This window comes from Phacochoerus africanus, chromosome 1 (genome assembly GCF_016906955.1).
Source record: "Phacochoerus africanus isolate WHEZ1 chromosome 1, ROS_Pafr_v1, whole genome shotgun sequence".
Classification (NCBI taxonomy): Eukaryota; Metazoa; Chordata; class Mammalia; order Artiodactyla; family Suidae; genus Phacochoerus; species Phacochoerus africanus.
The window spans coordinates 171,114,251-171,138,748 of NC_062544.1; the positions used below are offsets into that span (position 1 = coordinate 171,114,251).

The 24,498-nt window shown below is 39.4% G+C and overlaps 1 protein-coding gene and 1 pseudogene across 1 annotated transcript in view; one reads left to right on the forward strand and one right to left on the reverse strand.

Moving 5' to 3' along the window:
* Nucleotides 1-11,229, forward strand: part of EIF2A (eukaryotic translation initiation factor 2A) — a 41,732-nt gene extending 30,503 nt beyond the window's left edge. Inside the window, exons 11-14 of the mRNA XM_047784627.1 lie at nucleotides 554-667; nucleotides 6,110-6,238; nucleotides 9,276-9,341; nucleotides 10,831-11,229. Of these exons, the coding sequence (XP_047640583.1) occupies nucleotides 554-667; nucleotides 6,110-6,238; nucleotides 9,276-9,341; nucleotides 10,831-10,896 (375 nt within the window). The 3' untranslated portion in view covers nucleotides 10,897-11,229. The remainder of the gene's footprint in view (nucleotides 1-553; nucleotides 668-6,109; nucleotides 6,239-9,275; nucleotides 9,342-10,830) is intronic.
* A 10,324-nt stretch (nucleotides 11,230-21,553) lies between these two features.
* Nucleotides 21,554-21,985, reverse strand: LOC125110753 (40S ribosomal protein S23-like; annotated as a pseudogene).
* Between the last annotated feature and the right edge of the window lie 2,513 nt (nucleotides 21,986-24,498).

The following is a 24,498-nucleotide window of genomic DNA, read 5'->3' on the forward strand; positions in this document are numbered from 1 at the left end:
TGTTGTTGAATGTAGTTGATAGCTATATAAATATCTGATGATGAAAATGATTGTTTATTTTCATTGTATAGTCTGACAAGTCATTTAGTTTTTTAAAGACTTCTCATGTTAATTCTGGATTTATAATTATGTAGTTACTCCTTCTTATGCAATTTATTTTCCTATTATCTGTACTGGTTTTTCCATTTGCTTTTATTTTTAAATCTTCTAACCTCTGATTTTGTAATAGTAGAGATCTAGCAAGTGGTTCTTTGTGCAGAGAAAATAAATGAGGTAGCTGGTTTTCTGTTGGTAGTAGTCGGATCCAAAAGGGCCACAGAAGCTATTGTTAGTACCTAATTTTATAAAATTCATGTATCAGTGGTAATACTAATAAATCCATCTTGACAGTTGAAGTTTGCTTAACCACAAGAGTTTGGAAATATTCTTTGCCAGTGAACTTAAATTTGATAAAGTAAGTTTTTCCCATATTAGCAAAATTGTGTAATTTGTTGTATATGTTTTTAAAAACATGGACTCTATTTCAAAATCATTTATTTTACATTTTCCATAGCATGAGGAGGAACCACCACAGAATATGAAACCACAACCAGGAAATGAGAAACCGTTATCAAAAACTGCCCTTAAAAATCAAAGGAAGCATGAGGCTAAGAAGGCTGCAAAGCAGGTACATGAGGCACTTATCTTTTCAAAACAAAACAAACTAAACCAGTTTAAATTAACTCTATGCCTTACATGTTAAAGAATCGTAGTCCCAAAAACTTGACTGTTATGCTGTAAAATATAATTGGAGTTAAATTGCCAGATTCTCTCTCTTTTATGTTTGCCTATGAATTTCTAAGTAGTCTTACATATATTTATAAGGTGGGGGACCTAAGAAACTGGAACTTAAAACCTGAAAATTTATTGGGGTTATATAGTGTATTACTTGCAGCAGACCCTTTTGGTGGAGCCTGTGTGAGGTAGTATAGTGTGCTCTCTTCAAAGCATATATTTGTTTTGGGGTGTTTTTGTTTTGTTTTTTTGCTTTTTATGGCTGCACTCATGGCAGATGGACGTTCCCAGGCTAGGAGTCAAATTGGCTCTGTAGCTGCCAGCCTACACCACAGCCACAGCAATGTGAGATCTGAGCCATGTCTGCGACCTACACCCCAGCTCTCGGCAACGCCAGTTCCTTAACCCACTGAGCAAGGCCAGGGATCAAACCTGCATCCTCATAGATCCTAGTTGCATTTGTTAACTGCTGAGCCACAAAGGGAACTCCAAAGCATGTATTTGTTAAGAGAGACCAAAAACTACATGCCTTGAATTCCCGGGTGGCCTAGTGGTTAAAGATCTGTCGTTGTCACTGCTGTGGCTTTGGTTTGATTCCTGGTCCAGGAATTTCTGTATGCTGCAGGTGCAACCAAAAAAAGAAAAGAAATTGCATGACTATAAAGCCAATTTGTCACTTACTATGTTACTAGAGGAAATTATTCATAGGGAATCTAAACACCAGAAACACTCAAACAATGCAATTGTTCTAAAATAATTTTTTATTAGTTGGTAGTTGAAAAACCATACCCCCATAATAAACAAGTAAATTGTGGTGGTAATGGCTTATGGTAATAGTGAGATCAGCTGGTCTGGAAATATCCAGTTAGTAAAGTCATGGTAACCACATTTTTCAGATTCAGACAATTCAGTCTTGCTTATTAATACTTGAATTTTGACAGTTCTAGGTTACTTATGTGTTTCAGTAGGCAGTTACTATTTTATGGTATAGAATTTCATTATGCAACCATATTCTGATAAAATCTGGGCTTTTAAAATGGGTGTGCTCTTTTGTAGTTAATACACTTCCATCTCCAGAAATATCTTCAAATAGCTCAGGCTTAAGTCATTCCAAGTAAAATGATCTAGTCCATGTATTAGACTTGTATAAAAACAGGACTCAGCCTTTCATCGGAATGGGTAGAGACCCCTGCTGGCCCCAAATATTACAGGTTGGTTGGTAGTATCCTTATAACCACTGGTAGCGAAGGTTCCTTTTTTGGTTTTGTTCCAGCCAATAATTTCAAGAATAATTAAAAAATAAAAATGGTAAAGTGTTCAATATGATGATATGACGTAGGTATGCATTGTGAAAGAATTCCTACAGTGAAGTTAATTAATACATTCATCATTTTACATATTTACTTCTGGGGGATGAAAGCACTTAAATTGTGCTCAGTAGCAGATTTCAGTTACTGTATTCCATTTAATATATAAAGTCGCTGCATTATACAGGAGATCCTCAGACTTATTCATTTTGTAATGGAAAGTTTGTACCCCTTTACCAACCTCTCCCCATTTCTCCCCTATATCCTTGGTCCTTGCAACCGCTATTGTACTCTCTGTTTCTATGAGTTTGACTTTTTTTTCTCACATATGGGTGTTGCTATGCAGTATTTCTTTCTCTTTCTGGCTTATTTCACTTAGCCTAGTGCCTTCTAGGTTCATGTATGTCGTTACAAATGGCAGGATTTCTTTCTTTATGGCTGGATAATATTCTACTCTGTGTATCTATGTATATATGTTTATATGTCATATTTTCTATATCCATTCATTCATTGATGGACACAGGTTGTTGCCATACCTTGGTTATTATGAATAATGTTACAGTGAACATGGGAATACAGATATCTCTTTGGGATAATGATTTTGTTTCCTTTGGGTATGAAGTGAGATTGCTAAATTATGGTACTTCTCTTTTTAATTTCTTAAAGAACCACCATACTGTTTTTTTTTAAAGTATTAGTTGATTTACGCTATTATGCCAATTTCTGCAATTCAGCAAAGTACTCAGTTATATAATTATAGATATAAATATACACACACATTCTTTTTTATATTCTTTTCCATCATGCACTGGTTTTTATAATGGCTATATAAGATCCTTTGTAAAACCCACTCAACTTAGAATCCTTTTATTTTTTTTGGCTGCACCCGCAGCATCAGACATTCCCAGGCCAGGAATCAAGCCCTTATTGCAGCAGTGACAACCCTGGATCCTTAACTACTAGGCTACCAGGGAACTCCTGGAGTCTTACTGTTATAAGTGATATTTCTTCCTCTGATATTTTTAATATGACCATTGCTGGTACTGAGTTAAGATCCTTTTGTAATGAAATATTAGTCAGTAATTTGACTTTCTTAAAGATACCCCTCTGGCTCTTTTGAAAAAACAATCAGTGCTATTAACGTAAAACATAATTATTACAAGAACAACCTCATCCCATCCCACTTCATACAACTATATAATCACTCATACTATTTGTTAAAGATGATACTACTAATCCATCATTATGGAGTTATTCTTTGCGTATTTTCTTAGGAATGGCAAAGAGTTTTCTCCTAAGCAAGATAATCCTTTCAATATGCATTTTTGAGACAACTGGCTGGAGTTAGTCAAAGTTATGGCTGTGTGATAGAAAAAAGGATCTCACCTTGACCAGATTTTCTCATACCTGACTGAATTAAAGAATTAGATGTATATAGTCTAACAAGTACTTTTATGAACTGGTCATGATTTTGTAAGCTTATCAACTTTATAAAATAATTGAAACAAAGAGTTTAATTTACTATATATGCAACCCTTTCAGAGAATGACCAGAACTTAAGCATAGTAGCACACAATTTACTCTTTTTTAAAAAAATATGGAGGAAAATTGTGTCATATTTCACTTCAATAGTTTTTCACATTTATGACATTAATCTTCTTAGAAAAGTTAATATTCTCAGCTGATTACAAACTATAAATTTTTAAGAATTCCACTGTGTCTCAGTCTGTTAAGGATCCAGTGTTACTGCTGTGGTATGGGTTCGATCCCTGGCCCAGGAACTTCTACATGCCGTGGTATGCAAAAAAGAAAAAAAAAATTTTTTTGTCTAATGTCAAAAGTGAATTTTTTTTTCTTTTCTTTTCTTTTTTTTTGGTCTTGTTAGGGCCTCACCCGAGGCACATGGAAGTTCCCAGGCTAGGGTTCGAATCGGAGCTGTAGCCGCTGCTCTACACCACAGCCACAGTAACGTCATATCCGAGCTGTGTCTGTGACCTACACCACAGCTCACAGCAATGCTGGATCCTTAACCCACTGAGCAAGGCCAGGAATCGAACCTACATCCTTATGGATGCTAGTCAGATTCGCTTTGCTGAGCCAGATGGGAACTCCTAAATAATTTCTTTCTGAATACTCTGTTAAAGTACTTGGTAATGTTCTCTCGTAGAAGATTAGGAATTAATGTTTGTTGACTGTAGTCTACAAAATACAACAAACATGACCCTAAAAAAGAAAAAAGTGACTCTGATTCTGCCCTCTAAAAACTCTCAGACACTTTTAGATTTGGACATCTAGGAGTGATACCCTGGTCCATGTCCCTCTGGGATGCTTTGGGAGTTCAGAGTATTCCACCCAGAGCTCTAAGAGGTTTAGAGTCCTGCAGGGTCTGTGTATTCCCCTGGGAACTCTATAAGGAAGAAGTAGAAGCCCTACCTTTGGGCCAGTAAAGACTTAAACAACCTCTTCCCCCACACACATCCCTTATCAAAATGTATGTCGTGTCTAATTACCAAAGGAGAGTTGTTCTTTTGCTCTTTCATTTATTTAGCATTTGCAGTAAAGCTCAGTTTATTCTGGGGACACAGGTTAACAAAGAAACCTCAGGTAAGTTTAATGGGTAGTACAGTACAGTTACAGTGTCACAGTAGGGGACATATTTTGTGCAACTAATTACATCTTTGGGGGGGGGATTTTCCTGGAGGCCTAAAGGATAAGTAGGGTCAGACAAGTGCCCTGAAGTTGTTCTCTGCACTAGGAACAGTACACATGAAGGCCAGGAAACAAGAATATATGGTGCTGAGTTCCCGTCATGGCTCAGTGGAAACGAATCTGACTAGGAACCATGAGGTTTCGGGTTGGATCCCTGGCCTCCCTTGGTGGGTTAAGGATCCGGCGTGGCTGTGAGCTGTGGTATAGGTCGGAGACTCGGCTCAGATGTCATGTTGCTATGGCTCCGGCATAAGATGGTGGCTACAGCTCCAATTCGACCCCTAGGCTGGGAACGTCCATATTGCTGTGGTGCGGCCCTAAAAAACAAAACAAAACAAAAAAGAATATATGGCACAAGAATATATATTTAGGGGAAATAAAAGTGGTTCAGAACCAGTGGTTACTTAGTGAAGAGGGATGAAGCTAGAAAGGTCGTCCAAGACCTGATCACATTGGGAACAATGTAGTGTCCCTTTTAGGGAACAGAGTTTTCCATGGCACTTTGTTGCAGATCTGAATTGATCTCATTATAAATAAATCTCTGTAGGTCTTATCCCATACCATCATCCATTGCATGAACTTGAGCATATATATTCATTATAGTTTTGGAGGACATCACAAGAGTGAAACTTCAAACACCTTAATTAGAAAAGCCCTCTCAGAGTTACCACTGTGGCACAACAGGATCAGCAGCATCTTGGGAGCATTGGGACGCAGATTTGATTCCCGACCTGGAACAGTGGGTCACGGATCCAGCCTTGCTGCAGCTGTGGCTTAGGTCAAAACTACAGCTAGGTTCAAATCTGATCCCAGGCCCGGAAACTCCATATGCCATGAGGTGGCCAAAAAGAAAAGAAAACACAAACAGAAAACCTCTCTCACATTTCCAAGCCTTCCATATAGCAGCATATCCCAAAATATTCAAAAATTTGAGATGCTTATTGGCTGATGCAGAAACCTCCTAGTTTACTCTGCTAGGTTGTTTCATTTCTTCCCACTTGTCCTTTTATTGTATTACTAATGTATTATTTTTATTTTATTATTATGTTACTTTAAATTCTAGATCTATGACAATCATAGTAAAAACCTTTTGGGTATCTCATTATACTGTGATTTTTTTTAAAGCTTCATTGTCACTCTATTGTGGGACAATATAACATACTTAATGAGAACTTTAATTCAGATCCTTTCTTTATATAAAATGTATAAAAGATAAAATTATAGTTTGGTTTCTGAATTTTTTATACCAAGACTCTTGATTGAAATATCTTAATGATTTCATTTTAGAAAGTTGAATTTTTGAAAAATATTTCCTACAGGAAGCGAGAAGTGACAAGAGTCCAGATATGGCACCTTCTCCTGCCCCACAGAACACACCACGAAATACTGTCTCTCATTCAACTTCTGGAGACCCTGAGATAGACAAAAAAATCAAGAACCTAAAGAAGGTGGGAGGCTTAAATGAAAAGCAGATGTGTTTATTGAAAGAAATACGTGAGAATTTGGAGTTCCCGTTGTGGTTCAGCGGAAACAGATCTGACTAGCATCCATGAGGACATAGGTTCCATCCCTGGCCCCGCTCAGTGGGTTAAAGATCCAGCATTGCTGTGAGCTGTGGTGTAGGTCACAGACACAGCTTGGATATGATGTTGATGTGGCTGTGGCATAGGCCAGAGGCTACAGCTCTGATTTGACCCCTAGCATGGGAACCTCCATATGCCACAAGTGCAGCCCTTTAAAAAAAAAAGGAAAAAGAAAAAGAAATACATGAGAATTATATAAATAATGTTTATTTAAAAAAATTTTTTTTCTTTTTTTCAGGGCTGCACCTGTGGCATTTGGAAGTTCCCAGGCTAGGGGTTGAATCGGAGCTGCAGCTGTTGGCCTGCACCATAGCCATGGCAACACCAGAGCGGAGCCGTGTCTGCAACCTACACCACAGCTCAGGGCAATGCTGGATTCTTAAGCCACTGAGTGAGGCCAGGGATTGAACCTGTATCCTCGTGGATACTAGTCGAGTTCTTAACCTGCTGAGCCATGACAGGAACTCCAAGAAAATAGTGTTTGTTTGTTTGTTTTGTCTTTTGTCTTTTTAGGGCCACACCAGAGGCATATGGAGGTTCCCAGGCTAGGGATCTAATTGGAGAAAATAATGTTTAGATGCCTAAAGACAGTCATCTGACAGCTTTGTAGCAGATCTAATTGTCCCTTTGTCACTGCTATGAAATACTATAACTTAGGGATAGCACTTATTTGAGTTCTATTCACAGATGTCTAAAGGATATTAGTCGTTTTATTATTGATTTTTAGAGTAATAAATAACGTACCTTTGTACAGAAATATGCCGAACACTTTTTTTTTTTTTGGTCTTTTTAGGGGTGCACGTGAAATTTCCCAGGCTAGGGGTTAAATCAGAGTTACAGCTGCCAGATGCATGCAACCACAGCCACAGACACAGCCACACCAGATCTGAGCCACATCTGAAACCTATGCCACAGTTCATGGCAATGCCAGAACCTACATCCTCATGGATCCTAGTCGTGTTTGTTAACTGTTGAGTCACAACAGGAACTCCTGCTGAACATGTTTATACTCACTATTTCATTAGATACTTGTAAGACAAGTAGGAATGGGTATTTACCTCAGTTTAAAGAAAGAAAAGTTGGAGTTCCCGTCGTGGCGCAGTGGTTAACGAATCCGACTAGGAACCATGAGGTTGCGGGTTCGGTCCCTGGCCTTGCTCAGTGGGTTAAAGGATCCGGCGTTGCCGTGAGCTGTGGTGTATGTTGCAGATGCAGCTTGGATCCCGCGTTGCTGTGGCTCTGGTGTAGGCCGGCGGCTACAGCTCCAATTCGACCCCTAGCCTGGGAACCTCCATATGCCGTGGCAGTGGCCCAAAGAAATAGCAAAAAAAAAAAAAAGCAAAGAAAAAAATAAAGTTCCCTGGTGGCTCAGCAGGTTAAGGATCCAGCATTGTTATTGCAGTGGCTTGGGTTCTGTCCCTTGCCCAGGAACGAATGCATTCCAAGAGTGTAGCCTAATAATAGTAATAATAATAATAATAATATGAGCCCCTGCTGTGGCACAATGGGATAGGTGGCATCTTAAGAGCTCTGGGATGTAGGTTCAGTCCCCAGCCTGGCACGGTAGGTTAAAGATCCAGCGTTGCCGAAGCTGAGGCTTAGGTCACAACTTTGGCTCAGATCTGATGCCTGGCCCAGGAGCTCCATGTGCCGCAGAACAGCCAAAAATGAAAATAATAAGAATAATAAATAAGAAAGAGAAGAAAGGTGAAAAGTTTATTATCTTGTCAATTTCCAACCAGTTTATGATGGTGATCTCAGAGGTAAAATCTTTTTCTTCTTTTTTTTTTTTTTTTTTTTTTTGCATTCTAGGGCCTCCCTCACAGCACATGGAAGTTCCCAGGCTAGGGGTCGAATCGGAGCCGTAGCACTCAGCCTGCACAGCTCATGGCAACACCAGATCCTTAACCCACTGAATGAGGCCAGGGATTGAACCCGCATCCTCATGAATACTAGTTAGATTCGTTTCCATTGAGCCACAATGGGAACTCCAAAATCAGGTTTCTAGAGCCCTTCCCAGGCTACGATTATGAAATTTCTCTTAAAGTCAAAGACATCATTCAGGTACAATGATTTGCTGAAATAAATGGTGAAATTGGTGATAATTTACATAATGTACATGTATATATATATATACACACACACACATAGATGTACATATGTGACAGTATTAATTAAAATCTGGGAGTTCCCGTCGTGGCGCAGTGGTTAACGAATCCGACTAGGAACCATGAGGTTGCGGGTTCGGTCCCTGCCCTTGCTCAGTGGGTTGACGATCCGGCGTTGCCGTGAGCTGTGGTGTAGGTTGCAGACGCGGCTCGGATCCCGCGTTGCTGTGGCTCTGGCGTAGGCCAGTGGCTGCAGCTCCAATTCGACCCCTGGCCTGGGAACCTCCATATGCCACGGGAGTGGCCCAAGAAATAGCAACAACAACAACAACAAAAAAGAGACAAAAAGAAAAAAAAATCTGGAAAAAATTTTGTCAAATTCTCTTTTCTTTTTGTCTTTTTTTTTGTCTTTTTGCCATTTCTTGGGCCACTTCCTCGGTATATGGAGGTTCCCAGACTAGGGGTCGAATCGGAGCTGTGGCCACCGGCCTACAGCAGAGCCACAGCAACGCGGGATCCGAGCTGCGTCTGCAACCCACACCACAGCTCACGGCAACGCCGGATCCCTAACCCACTGAGCAAGGCCAGGGATCGAACCCGCAACCTCATGGTTCCTAGTTGGATTCGTTAACCACTGAGCCACAACAGGAACTCCTAGCAGTGTACTCTTGATACAAATGTAAGATCAAATTGATTGTCCTTACTCAGGTTTCACTTGAACTGTTAATAAGAAAATTTATATTCTAAAATTAACTTACTCTTCCTTTCTTTTGACTCATATTTGATATTTGCAGAAACTGAAAGCAATCGAACAACTGAAAGAACAAGCAGCAACTGGAAAACAGCTAGAAAAAAATCAGGTCTGTTCTGCATTTTTCTTTTTCTTTTTCTTTTTTTTCTTTTTAGGGCCACACCTGCAGCATATGGAAGTTCCCAGCCTAGGAGTTGAATCAGAGCTGTAGCTGCCCGCCTACACCAAGATAACAGCAGTGGGCCAGATCCAAGTCTTATCTGCAACCTATGCTGGGTCTTTAACCCACTGAGTGAGGACAGGGATCAAATCCATAACCTAGTCAGGTTCGTAACCTACTGAGCCATAATGAGAACTCCTTTTATGCATTTTTCATTCGGGTTTATGGACACTACCACCCTTCCCCTTTTTCTTGTAAACAGTTGTTTGGGTAAAAGAGCATGCAGATTTTAAAACTTCTTTTGAAAACCGTATACATGCAGATTTTAAAACTTCTTTTGAAAACCGTATGCATGCAGATTTTAAAACTTCTTTTGAAAACCGTATGCCATTTTTTTAAAAATTTTATTCCTTTTTTTGTTTGTTTTTTTAAGGCCCGCACCTGTGACATTTGGAAGTTCCTAGGCTAGGGGTTAAATTGGAGCTGCAGCTGCCGGCCTACACCACAGCTCACAGCAATGCCAGATCCTTAACTCACTGAGTGATGCCAGGGATCGAATCTACATCCTCATGGATACTAGTCAGTTTCATTTCCGCTGAGCAAAGATGGAAACTCCCCCCTTTTTTTTTTTTTTTTTGTCTTTTTCAGTGCCGCACTGTGGCATATGGAGGTTCCCAGGCTAGGGGTCAGGGATCAAACCCGCAACCTCATGGTTCATAGTCAGATTCGTTTCTGCTGCACCATGATGGGAACTCCCCCCATTTTTTTTTTTTTTTTTAAATGTTAACTCTAGCAGAAGACATGGCCTGGATCATGGTGAATGAGGAAGTCCCTATTTCCTGTGAGGTGAACTAATGCACCTGCTGCTCAAAATAAAGCCAGTTTAATATATTAGACAAATATAAGACTCTCTTCTTTTCCTGTATCTCAGGTTGCACTCTCCTGCTTGCCCCTTTCCTTCCTCCTTTCCTCAACACTTTGAAGCCCGAGTATGGAATGGAAAATGTATTAGATCTGAAGAGATGCAGGAAGACAGCTCTGGGTTTTGCCCCTTGATTCATACCAAACAAAACTTGCTTCTATTTGTATTTTTATTTATTTTATTGTTATTCTTTTTTATGGCCACACTGTGGCATATGGATGTTCCCAGGCCGAGGATTGAATGCAAGCTGCAGCTGTGGCAGCGCCACATCCTTTAAGCCACTGCACCAGGCCAGGGATCGAACCCTGAGCTGCTACAGTTGGATTCTTAACCCACTGTGCCACAGCTAGAACTCCTCTAATCTATATTTTTAAATCTGTGTTTACCAGTAGATCTGGTAAGGTCTCAGAAATATTCTTTCTCTAAATTTTTTCTCTTTTGCTTTATGGCTATAGATCTGATAATTATTTTATCTCATTTCCTATTTAATAACTTTATTGTTTTATACTTTTCTAGTTGGAGAAAATTCAGAAAGAAAAAGCCCTTCTCCAGGAGCTGGAAGATTTGGAACTGGGTATTTAAAGATTCATAGGAAGCAAGTTAGTTACCAGAAATCAATACAAAATCACACTTTCTGTTAAGCTCATTGGTGTACATGCAATATCCATGTGCTCACATTTAATATTCACTTATAATTTTAACCATTAATCCAAGATTCTGCATATATGTGAAATTATTAATAATGGTCTGTTAAATTGGCTTTTACATCCTGCATCCTATATCATGTCAACACATGATATAGAAAAGAAACATTTTTTTTTAAGCTAAGCTCGACAGATTGAAAGACCAGTGTCATTGCTTTTTAGTAGGGGACAGTCTTTAACATATAAATGAATAAAGACATTTTAAATATAATCATTGTTGACTTTGTTGTAAGTTTCTTAATTAACAGATCCTTTATTAATTTACAAGGCAAGTCTGGGAAATTTTTCCTCTGAATGTATAATAGGGCTTTCTTGATTCTAAAACAGTATATTGTAAAACATTAAAGAAAAGCCTTAAAATCAGGTTGTACTAAATATATTAAATTGTTTAGATTATTTGTAGTATTTGAAGTAAAGATTTTCTGATCAATTCTAAAGAAAATATAGACTTTAATAATAGAAAATAGTAAAACACTTTGTTTTGATATTTCAAATAATAAACATGATTATTTAATGATGAGGTAAATATTTTCCAAATACAAACTATATTTATTTTGCTATAGTTGAGTCTTGATTGCTTTGATTGTTCACTCATATGATGAATAAAAGATACCCTGATACTCCAAGATACTCAGCCATCAAAACTAATTTATATTTGGTTTTAGAGTTGAAATTCAGTTAATTTTTTTTATCAGATTTATATTTGAAGTTACTTTTGCTTCATTTGCATTTGGTACAGGTTTTCATTTTCCAGAGCTAATATTTAAGCTAAGTTTTAAATATTAATATTTAAGTTCCCTTTGTGTCTCAGAGGTTAAGAAACCCGACTAGTATCCATGAGGCCTTGGGTTTGATTTCTGTCCTTGCTCAGTGGGTTAAGGATCCAGCGTTGCTGTGAGCTCTGGTGTAGGCCGGTGGCTACAACTTGAATTGGACCCCTAGCCTGGGAACCTCCATATGCCACAGGTGCAGCCCTAAAAAGACCAAAAAGAAAAAAAAAAAAAGGGAAAGAATCTAGAAATACTTCGAGATATATGCACAGATAACTGAGTTTACTGATGCTCCAAAGCTACTAATAAAATTTGTTAAAGAGCCAATGCATTAAAATTTGAGTGGTATTTTAAATGTTTTGTGTGTAGAGTGAGTGTGGACACACACACTTATGTACATGTAATTGTTAATCATTTTTAAAATGTTTATCTCAGAGGTAGTATCATTGAACTTTTTGTTTTAGTTGGATGCTTTTTATTGCTCCAAGGTGACTGTTCCTACCAAAATTAGAACACTTTTACTAAATTTTTAGAATTGTGTTCATTTCTATAATCATTTAATCCATTTAATTTTTCCAAGGAAATGTTTCATTTCTGAACGCATATCAGTATAAAAATCACTGAGGTGTTCTTTGACTACATAGTTTGTTTGACTTTTATCTTAAATATATCGTACTGTGGGAGTAAGAGTAAAATAATAGAAAAAAGAGTATAGGGTGATGCGTTGAAAATGAAATTTTAAATACACTCCTGTGTTTTATAAAGGAAAAATCTGTAAATCCTGGATTCATAAAAACCCCTTTTTCTTAATCATCTCAGAAATGTATTTGGCATTTACCATAAATGTCTGTGAAGAACATTATAAACTTCCCGTTGTGGTGCAGTGGAAACGAATCCGACTAGGAACCATGAAGTTGCGGGTTCTAGTCCTAGACTTACTCAGTGGGTTAAGGATCTGGCTTTGCTGTGAGCTGTGGTGTAGGTCACAGACGTAGCTCAGATCTGGTGTTGCTGTGACTGTAGCACAGGCTGAGAGCTGCAGCTCCAATTCGACCCCTCGCCTGGGAACTTCCATATATCGTGGGTGTGGCCCTAGAAAGCAAAAAAAAGAAAAAAAATTTAAGAGCTTGAGGGGAGCCACTTCAGTAGACACCAAGGGGCTTTCATGGGTTTCAAGTTTCCCAGGAAGGAGAAGGAAAAAGAAACAAAACCTAACTTTTATACCTGAAAAAAAGGAATTCTCTTAGAAAAGAAATAGAGATATAATTTATGCCAGAACATGCTTATATATGTTGCCAAAGAAAATAATACAGAATATTTTCAAAACAATACTATATTTTTTATAGTTACATTTAAGTATGTAAACTTACAGAAAAAAGGTTTGGTAAGAGTGCAAACTAAACTGATGACATCAGTATTAGGGTGAGCAGTGATCAAAAGGAACTTTAGTCTTATTTGTAATGTTTAATTATATAATAAATATATTTAATTGTTTTGTACAATTTAAAAGTAACCACTCAGTGGGTTAAGGATATGGCGTTGCTGCAAGCTACAAATGTGTGTAAGTCATAGTTGTGGCTCAGATCTGGTGTTGCTGTGGCTGTGGCATAAACCAGCAGCTGCAACTCCAATTTGTCCCCTAGCCTGTTAACTTCCATATGCCATGGGTGTGGCCCTAAAAAGACAAAAAAAAAATCATAACCAATTAAGGCTAGGCTTCAGAATAGGAAATTGTTTTCTTCCAGTTCAATTTTATGACTTTGATACATCACTAGTATCTAAGGTAAGGATTCAGTGTTATGGCTATTGAGTGGAATTCATTTGCACTTTGGAAACACATCAAAGTGTGTTCCAAATTGAGGCAGCATAAGAGGAAGCTAAATGGCTGCAAAAAATGCCTCTGGTTTTTTTTGTAAAGAAATATTGACAAGTAGATTTGGAAAATCTGCTGTGTTCTCTTGTAAATGCCCAGTAAGTTGAGATTCCATCTTTTATCCTGGCCTATTACCTAATACATAAACAAAATGAGTTTGATTCCTACTTTGCATACTAATTGATTCACTTATGATTGTTTTTATTATTAATGGGTACCTATGATATTTCTATAATATATAATTTAGTAATATATATGACCCTCAGGCTATAGAATTAAGAAATTTGCCAGTATCACAAAGGTAGGATGTGGGATTTCCTTTTTTTTTTTCTTTTCAGGGCCACAACTGCAGCATATGGAAGTTTCCAGGCTAGGGGTGAAATCAGAGCTGCAGCTGTGAGCCAGACCCTTAACCCACTGAGTGAGGCCAGGAATCAAACCCCCTTCCTTATGGATACTAGTTGGGTTCTTAACCTACTGAACCACAATGGGAACTCCCAGGATGTAGGGTTTGAACCCAGGCAGTCTGATGTCAGAGCCTATGCTTCCAGGTCACTATATCATTCTTCTCTATCCTTAGGTAATATATCCTTATGTACTTCGTTTAGTGTAATTGCACAATAGATTCTAAAGTATGATTGCTGGACTGTACACACTTCAGTTTTTTTTGTTTTTTGTTTTTTTCTTTCTTTCTTTCTTTTGGGGCCACACCTGCAGCATATGGAGATTCCGAGGCCAGGGGTCTAATCAGAGCTGCAGCTGCGAGCCTATGCCACAGTCACAGTAACTCAGGATCTGAGCTCTGTCTGCAGCCTACACCACAGCTCACGGCAATGCCAGATCCTTAACCCACTGAGTGAGGCCAGGGATTGAACCCACATCCTCACGAATACTAGTTGGGTTTGATATCTCTGAGCCATAGTGGGAACTCCCACACTTCAATTCTTTTTTTTTTTTTTTTTGTCTTTTTGCCATTTCTTGGGCTGCTCCCGTGGCATATGGAGGTTCCCAGGCTAGGGGTCGAATCGGAGCTGTAGCTGCCAGCCTACGCCAGAGCCACAGCAACGCAGGATCCGAGCCGCGTCTGTGACCTACACCACAGCTCACGGCAACGCCGGATCGTTAACCCACTGAGCAAGGGCAGGGATCGAACCTGCAACCTCATGGTTCCTAGTCGGATTCGTTAACCACTGCGCCACGACGGGAACTCCCACACTTCAATTCTTATGGGTACTGCCAAATTGCCTTTTCTAAATGTTTATACTCTTGTGAAAGTTTTCTGTATTCTTATCAGATCTATAAGACTTTTGAATTTTTGCCAGATTGAGAGAGGGGAAATGATACTTTATGGTTTTGTTACTTTTTATTAGTAATGGGTTATGTACTTTTCCATATTTGTTGATTGTTTATTTTATTTTATTTATTTATTTATTTATTTATTTGTCTTTTTGCCTTTTCTAGGGCCGCTCCTGCGGCATATGGAGGTTCCCAGGCTAGGGGTAGAATTGGAGCTGTAGCCACCAGACTACGCCAGAGCCACAGCAACTCAGGATCCGAGCCGCATCTGCAACCTACACCACAGCTCACAGCAACGCCAGATCCTTAACCCACTAAGCAAGGCCAGGGATCGAACCCGCAATCTCATGGTTCCTAGTCAGATTCGTTAACCACTGTGCCACAACGGGAACTCCCTAAAAAATTTTTTTCTAAGTAGCAAGTACATGCACAGAATTTTTTAAAATTCAAATATATATAAAAAAGCATACAATGAAAAGCTCTGTTCTAGATGTGGCAATTACCAGTTTATGTATCTTTCCAAAGATACATTCATATATATATTCAAGTATACATATACTTACTTTTTAAAAAAAAGCAAATACACACTGTTCTGTATGCCTCTTTCCCCTTAACATATTTTGGAAATCATCTCAGTACATTGCCCTTTTTATATTTGTACATGTAACTTTATAATTACTACATGGTGTGGAAGTAGGATAATTTAACCAGCTCACACTTATGTACATTTAACTTATAAAGTTCTTTTAAACATACATATACACATGCTGAAAAATAAAAATACAGTGGTCCACCAAGTTCATGTGATTTTTCTGTACTGATTTTTCATGTACTTGTGATTTTCTGAACTTCATTCTAATAAAATGAGGGAAGTTTTTTAAAAACTAACAGTAAAGTGGGAGTTCCGGTGTGGCACAGTGGGGTAAGGATCCACTGTTGCCCCAGCTGTGGCACAGGTCACAACTGTGGCATGGGTTCAGTCCCTGACTCAGGAACTTGCACTTACTGCAGATGCAGCCAAAACAAACAAAAACAATGAAGTATAGATGTTTATCTGTATTCTGGGATTAAGTTGGGTGTTTTTGAGAAATTACATTAGTTCTGTGAATGCTCATTTTAACTGGTGGTCGTTTTTGCAATATATTTCTTTGAGTTAGATACTAGAAGGGACAGCTAGGAATATTAAAAATTTTATTTAAGTGTGATTTCAAAGCAGTTCTTGATTCACCCAGCTGTGTAAATACATTAATGTGCAGAGCAGGGCAAACTGGTAAGAATTTATAAATAGTAAAATGACAAATAACTTTGACAGCCTTGTTCTTCCTATCTTGTCAAAATTAAGTGTTTTATTTCTGGAAGGAAGGAGGAATTCTGAAATAAGCCCTCTTCTCTGGGTTCCCCTCAGCACTCAAGATGGTAAAATCACACCATGGTTAGGAGGAGTAACCTTCGCACTTTTTTTAAAAGCTTCATGGATCAGTTCTTCAAGTGTTAAAGTACAAGTTATAAAGGAAATTCAGTATATCATTTAGAAATAAGAAGTTAAGATTGGTTCGTGAAATGGAGTGAAAGACAATTGAAGATTCAAAACCTGCTACTCGTGGCCAGGCGCCTTTAATACTGGGGCTGTTGTAACAAGATACCATAGACTGGGTTACTTATTAATAAGAAAAATGTATTTCTGACAAACTGGAAGCTGAGAGGTCTAAGACCAAGGTACGAGTAGATCTGATATCTGGTGAAAGTTCACTTCCTTGTTCTGTCTCACTGTCCTCAAGTGGTGGAAGAGGTGATGGAGCTCTCTGGGCCACCTTTATTATTTATTTATTTTTAATTTACTTATGTACTTATTTTGTGCTTTTTAGGGCTGCAAACGTGGCACATGGAGGTTCTCATGCTAGGGGTCAAATTGGAGCCGCAGCTGCTGGCCTATACCACAATCACAGCAATGTGGAATCTGAGCCCTGTCTGCAATCTATGCCACAGCTCACAGCAACACTGAATCCTCAACCCACTGAGTGAGGCCAGGGATCGAACCTGCATCCTCATGGATACTAGTTGGGTTCGTTATGGCTGAGCCACAGTGGAAACTCCTGGGGATGCTTTTTGACACTAGTCCCATTTATGAGCCCTCTGCTCTCATGACCTAATCACTTCCCAGATGCCTCACTTCCAAACACCATCACATTGGGAACTAGGTTCAACATATGAATTTTGAAAGGACCCAAACAGTCTATATAGCGCCTCGGCAAAAAAAAAAAAAAGTCATAAAACAAGCATTCAACATGTATTGATGTAGAGATGGAAAATATTACTGTGGTTGCCAATATTTCTTTTTTCTTTCTTTTTTTTTTTTAATGGCCTTACTGGCAGCACATGGAAGTTCCCAGGACAGGGATTGAATCCTAGCTGCAGCTGCAACCTACATCACAGCTGCAGCAACACTGGATCCTTTAACCCACTTCGATGGGCTAGGGATCAAACCGTACCTCCACAGTGACTCGGGCCACTGAAATCAGATTCTTAACCTACTATGCCACAGCAGAAATTCCAGCCAGTATTTATTCTAATCTGGCTATGTGGGAGAATTACATTTGCCTATCTACTTTCTGTTTTCTAGAGTCTTTAGATAGTTCTAGACCACTGCCTTCTTTCCAGTGTTGCCATGGATTTATTACTTGTACCACTTTACTGTCTCTTCTCTGAGATCCTGAGAAAATAGAGAGGCAAATTCATGTGCTTTATTTTGCTATGTTAAAGTGAAAGTCAGTAAAACACACTTCTAAGGTTTTGCATATTTTATAGTATGGTATCTTTATATTTTAAATGAATTTGAAAATTAAAAGCATTTTATTCATTTCACCCAAAACACAATTCCTGATATGGCCACTAGAGGGTTTCAAAGATCAGAATATTGGGAAAATAAGGCACTAGAAATTTTAAAACATATCTGGAAAATATGTTCACTCAAGAGTTGCAAATTTAATGGCCTGGGTTGCTGCTCTTTCTTTTTACACTGCCAGGCTGCTTGAATTAACCTTCTTTATCCCCTTGCTATCAGACTTATTCCTTAACTTGATATGTTTTTTCACTTTTTTTTTTTCCCCCTTTGGCCACCCCTGCAGCATGTGGAAGTAATGGTGCTGCAGTAGCAGCAGCAGCCCAAGCTGCTGCAATGACAACACTGGATCCTTAACCCACTGTGCCACAGCAGGAACTCCCCCAATTTTCACTATTCTAAATTCAACACAGGTCATTCAATGTTTACAAATAGAATGAAGAGAGGGGAAAAAAGGAGAGAGGTTTTTTCCTAAAATCACTAAGGAAAAAAGGTAAGCAGGAGGAAAAGAGAAAAAGGCATTATAGAGAAAAAGCTAAACACGAGATGGACAGTGACAGAGAAAGCAAGGGAGAAGTGGTATGAGGAGACCCTGGAACTGGGTAGAAGCACCCATCACAGGTTCTTGTTTAAGCTGAGGAAGAGTTGTGAGCACCCTTGGAAGAGGGAATAGGTGCTATGTAACCCAGGGCTAGCTATAAATCAGGCACTATATGACTTGGGAAGACCTCCACAAATCTCTTGGGAATTAAGATCCTTTTAAAAATGAGCTGTGTTTTGAGAGACTTAAAAGACCTGGCAAAGCAGAGCTTCTTGCAGTCACATTCTCGGGCAAAATTACTTCTGGGCACAGTCATGTTTATTTGTCTCTGTTCTTTTCAAGCTAAATAGGTCAAATCCTAGAATTGTGGTATCACCTTTTATTGTGTCCAGGCTGCTTTGCTTCTTCTTTTTTTTTTTTTTTTCTTTAGGGCCTCTCCCAGGGCATATGTAAGTTCCTAGGCTAGGGATCAAATCGGAGCTGCAGCTGCCAGCCTACACCACAGTTCACAGCAATGCTAGATCCTTGACCCACTGAGCAAGGCTGGGGATTGAACCCTTATCCTCTTGGAAACTAGTCAGGTTCATTTCTGCTGAGTCATGACAGGAATTCTTGCTTTGCTTTTGTGTCCTCTCCCCTTCTTCCCAGCAGGAGCACAGGCTCTTATGGAACCTAAAATCTGGGGTTTCTTCTTCCTTCAAAAGCTCCAGTCAAACTACCTTGTAAAATTGTACCCCAAAAAATCAAATACCTGGGAATACACCTGACCAAGGAGGTAAAGGATTTATATGCCAAGAACTATAAAACATTAATCAAGGAAATTAAAGAAGATGTAAAGAAATGGAAAGATATTCCATGTTCCTGGATTGGAAAAATTAATATTGTGAAAATGGCCATACTACCCAAAGAAATCTACAGATTCAATGCAATCCCTCTCAAATTACCCAGGACATTTTTCACAGGACTAGAACAAACAATCCAAAAGTTTATATGGAACCACAAAACACCCAGAATTGCCAAAACAATCCTGAGGAAAAAAAACCAAGCAGGAGGCATAATTCTCCCAGACCTCAAGCAATATTACAAAGCCACAGTCATCAAAACAGTGTGGTACTGGTATTAAAACAGACAGACAGACCAATGGAACAGAATAGAGAACCCAGAAATAAACCCTGACATCTATAGTCAATTAATCTTTGACAAAGGATGCAAGAGCATAAAATGGGAAAAAGACAGTCTTTTCAGCAAGCATTACTGGGAAAACTGGACAGCTGCATGCAAAGCAATGAAACTGGAACACACCCTCACAAAATGCACAAAAATAAACTGAAAATGGCTTAAAGACTTACATATAAGACAAGATACCATCAAATTCCTGGAAGAGCACCTAGGCAAAACATTCTCTGACATCTACCTTACAAATATTTTCTCAGGTCAGTCTCCCAAAGCAACAGAAATAAAAAAATAGAGCAGTGGGACCTAATCAAACTGACAAGCTTTTGCACAGCAAAGGAAACCAAAAAGAAAACAAAAAGACAACTTACAGAATGGGAGAAAATAGTTTCAAATGATGCAATGGACAAGGGCTTAATCTCTAGGATATACAAGCAACTTATACAACTCAACAGCACAAAAGCCAACCACCCAATGGAAAAATGGGCAAAAGACCCGAATAGACACTTCTCCAAGGAAGATGTACAGATGGCCAACAAGCACATAAAAAAATGCTCAACATCCCTGATTATTAGAGGAACGCAAATCAAAATTACCATGAGATACCACCTCATACCAGTCAGAATGGTCATCATTAATAAGTCCACAAATAACAAATGCTGGAGGGCGTGTGGAGAAAAGGGAACCCTCCTGCACTGTTGGTGGGAATGTAAGCTGGTACAACCACTATGCAGAACAGTATGGAGGTACCTTAGAAATCTATACATAGAACTACCATATGACCCAGCAATCCCACTCTTGGGCATATATCCAGACAAAACTTTCCTTAAAAAAGACACATGCATCCGCATGCTCATCGCAGCACTAATCACAATAGCCAAGACATGGATTCTTGGTTTACAAGCAATGGAAATGAACTCCCTCTAACTTAAGGGGAAAAGAGTAGTGGCAAAATATTGCAATTAACAGACTGGCATGGTTTTACCAGAGTTAACTGGCTTTAACAGTTTTTTGCTTTAAGCATAGTCACAGATCTGGCTGGGAAAGCTTTTGGCATCTTAATTGACAATCCTACCAAAATTGTGTACAATGAATTTTGGCCAATCCTTCAAAGAGATACTGAAGTACCATTACCAGAAGAGGAAGAATCAATGCTAGGGGTCATTTTAACGTATGCACTTTATTAATATTATGAAGAAGTCCCCATAAGATAACTTGCTGCTCAATCAAATTTTTTACTGAATTCTTTATTTCTTTTTTTTTCCTTTTTTTTTCTTTTTTTGCTATTTCTTGGGCCGCTCCCGCGGCATATGAAGGTTCCCAGGCTAGGGGTCTAATCAGAGCTGTAGCTGCCGGCCTACACCAGAGCCACAGCAACACCAGATCCGAGCCGCTTCTGCAACCTACACCACAGCTCACGGCAACGCCGGATCTTTAACCCACTGAGCAAGGGCAGGGATCGAACCCGCAACCTCATGGTTCCTAGTCAGATTCGGTCACCACTGAGCCAGGATGGGAACTCCTGAATTCTTTATTTCTTACTCACCTTTGACCATAAAATGAATACACTGGGTCCAAATAATGTTTTTCCATACAGTTTATGTTCTCTAGATATTGTTTCTTTGTGGGGTTTTTTGTTGTTGTTTTTTGGGGTTTTTTTTCGCCTTTTCTAGGGCCGCTTCTCATGGCATATGGAGGTTTCCAGGCTAGGAGTCAAATCGGAGCTGTACACAGCCACAGCAATGCGAGGTCCAAGCAGCATCTGAGACCTACACCACAGCTCACGGCAACGCCGAATCCCCGACCCACTGAGCAAGGCTGCAACCTCATGGTTCCTAGTCGGATTCATTAACCACTGCGCCACGACAGGAACTCCTCTCTATATTGTTTTTAAATCCAGTTTTAGCTGATTATGTTAATATACTTTGTACCCAATACTTTTAATTGAGGCCTCGAAAATATTGTGTATTAACTACACATGGATATTTTTCCCTTTTTTTGACTTATGAAAATTTATTACTATCCTGCTTTTCCCATCAAAACTTATAATCTTGGTCTCTCCTTTTTGCCTTTGTATAAGGCCAAAAGAGAGACTTGGCTACTTTGACAACCTTAAAGTGGACTCCAGGAATGTCACCAACAGCATGGCCTTTGTGACCAAATCCAGCAACCAGAACTTCATAATTTTCCTCAATGAAGTTCAAACAACCATCATCGGATACAAAGGCTGTGATTTTTTTTGCCATTCTTGATTAGCTGAACCCTGACACATTTCCTGATGCCAGAATTTGGCTGTTTGGCTTCAACCCCTACTTTTTCAAGCACAATTCCCTTGGCATGAGAAATGCCTCCAAAAGGGTTGGCCTTCGGGGCTGTGCCCAAATGGGCTTTCTTGTACTGTTTATCATGCCACTTCTGGTCCCGTCGGTGGCTACAGAGCTTCCTGGCAGTAGGAAGATTGTGACACTTGCCCATCCTACTGGCACCACAGGCCTTAGCAAAAGAGCCACGTGGATATTTTTTCATAATTAGCTACCACATGCACTTAAAGGATTCCCAAATACCTGTGTACTTTCCGTCTCTTTCCAGTACCGTGTTACCACTTAATTTTCAGCATAAATCAATAAGTTGAAATTTAACATGTTGACAAATTACCTTTTAGCACTTGCCAATTTTTCCACTACTGTTCACTGCAATAAAAATGTAAGTAACTTCCACGTTCATGGCAATTTGCTGGGTTCTCTGTAGATCTGAAGGCAAATAACACCTCAGTTTATACCCTAAGAGACTTCAAGTCTAGTGCACTAGACTCTCCTACATGGTCTGAGGAAACTTAAATGTGCAGGTGCCCAGCCCTATCCTAGACCAATTCAATCAGAAGAACACCTGAGCTAGAGACATAATAATTCTTCACTGTTTTAGCTCAGCCTGCTATAATCAAATGCCATAGACTGTGTGGTTTAAACAAGAGACCTTTATTTCATGTAATTATGGGGGCTGAAGAGTGTAAGATCAAGGTGCTGGCCAATTTGGTTCTTGATGAGGCCCTCTTCCTGGCTAGCAGATGGCTGCCATCTTGCTCTGTGTTCACATGACCCCTTATTTGTGTGCATCTGTGGGTCTTAGCCTCATGTCCTAATCTAAACCTAATTATCTCCCAGATGCCCCACCTTCAAATACTATCACGTTGGCGGTTTGGGCACAGGAACTTGTATTAGGTAACACTTTCTCATGAAGTCTTTTGTTTTGTTTTTTTTTTTTGGCCACATCCTTGGAATGCAAAATTTCCCAGGTCAGGGATCGAATCTGAGCCACAGCAATAACTTGAGCCACAGCAGTGGCAAGACTTAATCACTAGGCCATCAGGGAACTCCTTTTCTCATGATTTTAATACATTAACCTAAATCTGTTTCCTTCCTCCTGCTCTAAAAGTTCAATTCTCATTGATAGCAATATAATCACTCATTTGCTTTATCCTACTGTCACTGAGAACTTGTTGTGGACCTGACCCTGCTGCAGGTCTACACTATTGTTTCCTGACTGCTTCTCCCTTGTTTCTGCATTCCCTTTCTCCCCTATTTGAATCTGCCCTTTGGAACGCAAGGAAAGCCAAGGAAGCTGAATGAAACGTATTTCCTACAAATTAGAAATGGGGGACACAAAAAGGTTTTTGTGATCAAGAGGGCCCCTCAGGGTCCTGCTTTGTTTTACCACATTACATGCAATAGTCTTAGAATGTGTTACTGAGTGGAACTTGGGCCCATGAGCCCCATGAGCAGCGAAGCCAATCTACTTACTCTAGGTTGTGGTAAGAAAAGTTCAGTGTTTATTGCAGGGCACCAAGCAAGAAGAATAGGTAGGTAATACTCAAAAGACTTGAACTTCCTTATGGCTTTCAGGAAAGGGCTTTTACTTTTATTTTTTTTGTCCATACCCGCAGCATATGGAAGTTCCTGGGGCCAGGGATGGAACCCTTGCCTCAGTAGAACCCGAGTTGCTGCAAAGACAATGAAGGATAACCTGCTGTGCCACAGTGGAAACTCCAGGGAAGGGCTTTTGAAGCCAGAATTGGGATGACAGTTGCAGGGTACGTGACCAGCTTGTGGACTTTCTTCTGGTTGATTGGTGGTCAGGATGATGTTTGGGGAAACTTAATCATCAACCTTCTGGTTCCAACCAGTCTGGGGTCTATATCCTTATGGCCAGAATGTCGTCACCATCTTCTACCTGGATGGGAGGGGACTTAGTTTCTACAGAACAACAGAGAGTGAGGCATGGGATTATTAAATATTCCTTCAGGAGTCCTCTAACTCTGTTGCTATTACTTTTTTCACTTGACTGATTTCTTTGTTTCTGCATTACCTCACTTTAGTTAGTAATTGCTTGAGTCTGCTCTTTGGAACTTCAGCCTAGGAGACTAAAGTCTTTTTTCCACAAACAAGAAATAGAGGACACAGATGGGCTTTTGTACATGGGAGGGGCACTAAATGGTTTTGCTCAGTTTCAATCTGCACTTTGATACTCCTCAACCCTTAGGGGAACAGAGAGGCAGGACAAGAAACAGAATAAAGCTTTAGTTAGTTTAATCATTAGGAGAACTCAGTTTTTTAGGAAGACTCAGTTTCAAATAATAATACAAACAAAATAGTATCACTATCAGTGTGATTACTTAAAACATTTGTAGGCTTTGGTTTTGCAGTTCTTTTTCTAAAATATGATTTCTTTTTAGTCACTTAAAGTTTGAGCTGAAATCAACTATTATGAAGTGGGGTTTTTTTGTTTGTTTGTTTTTTTGTCTTTTTGCCATTTCTTGGGCTGCTCCGGTGGCATATGGAGGTTCCCAGGCTAGGGGTCCAATTGGAGCCAGAGCCACAGCAACTCAGGATCCGAGCGGCAATGCCGGATCTTTAACCCACTGAGCAAGGCAAGGGATCGAACCCACAACCTCATGGTTCCTAGTCGGATTCGTTAACCACTGAGCCACAACG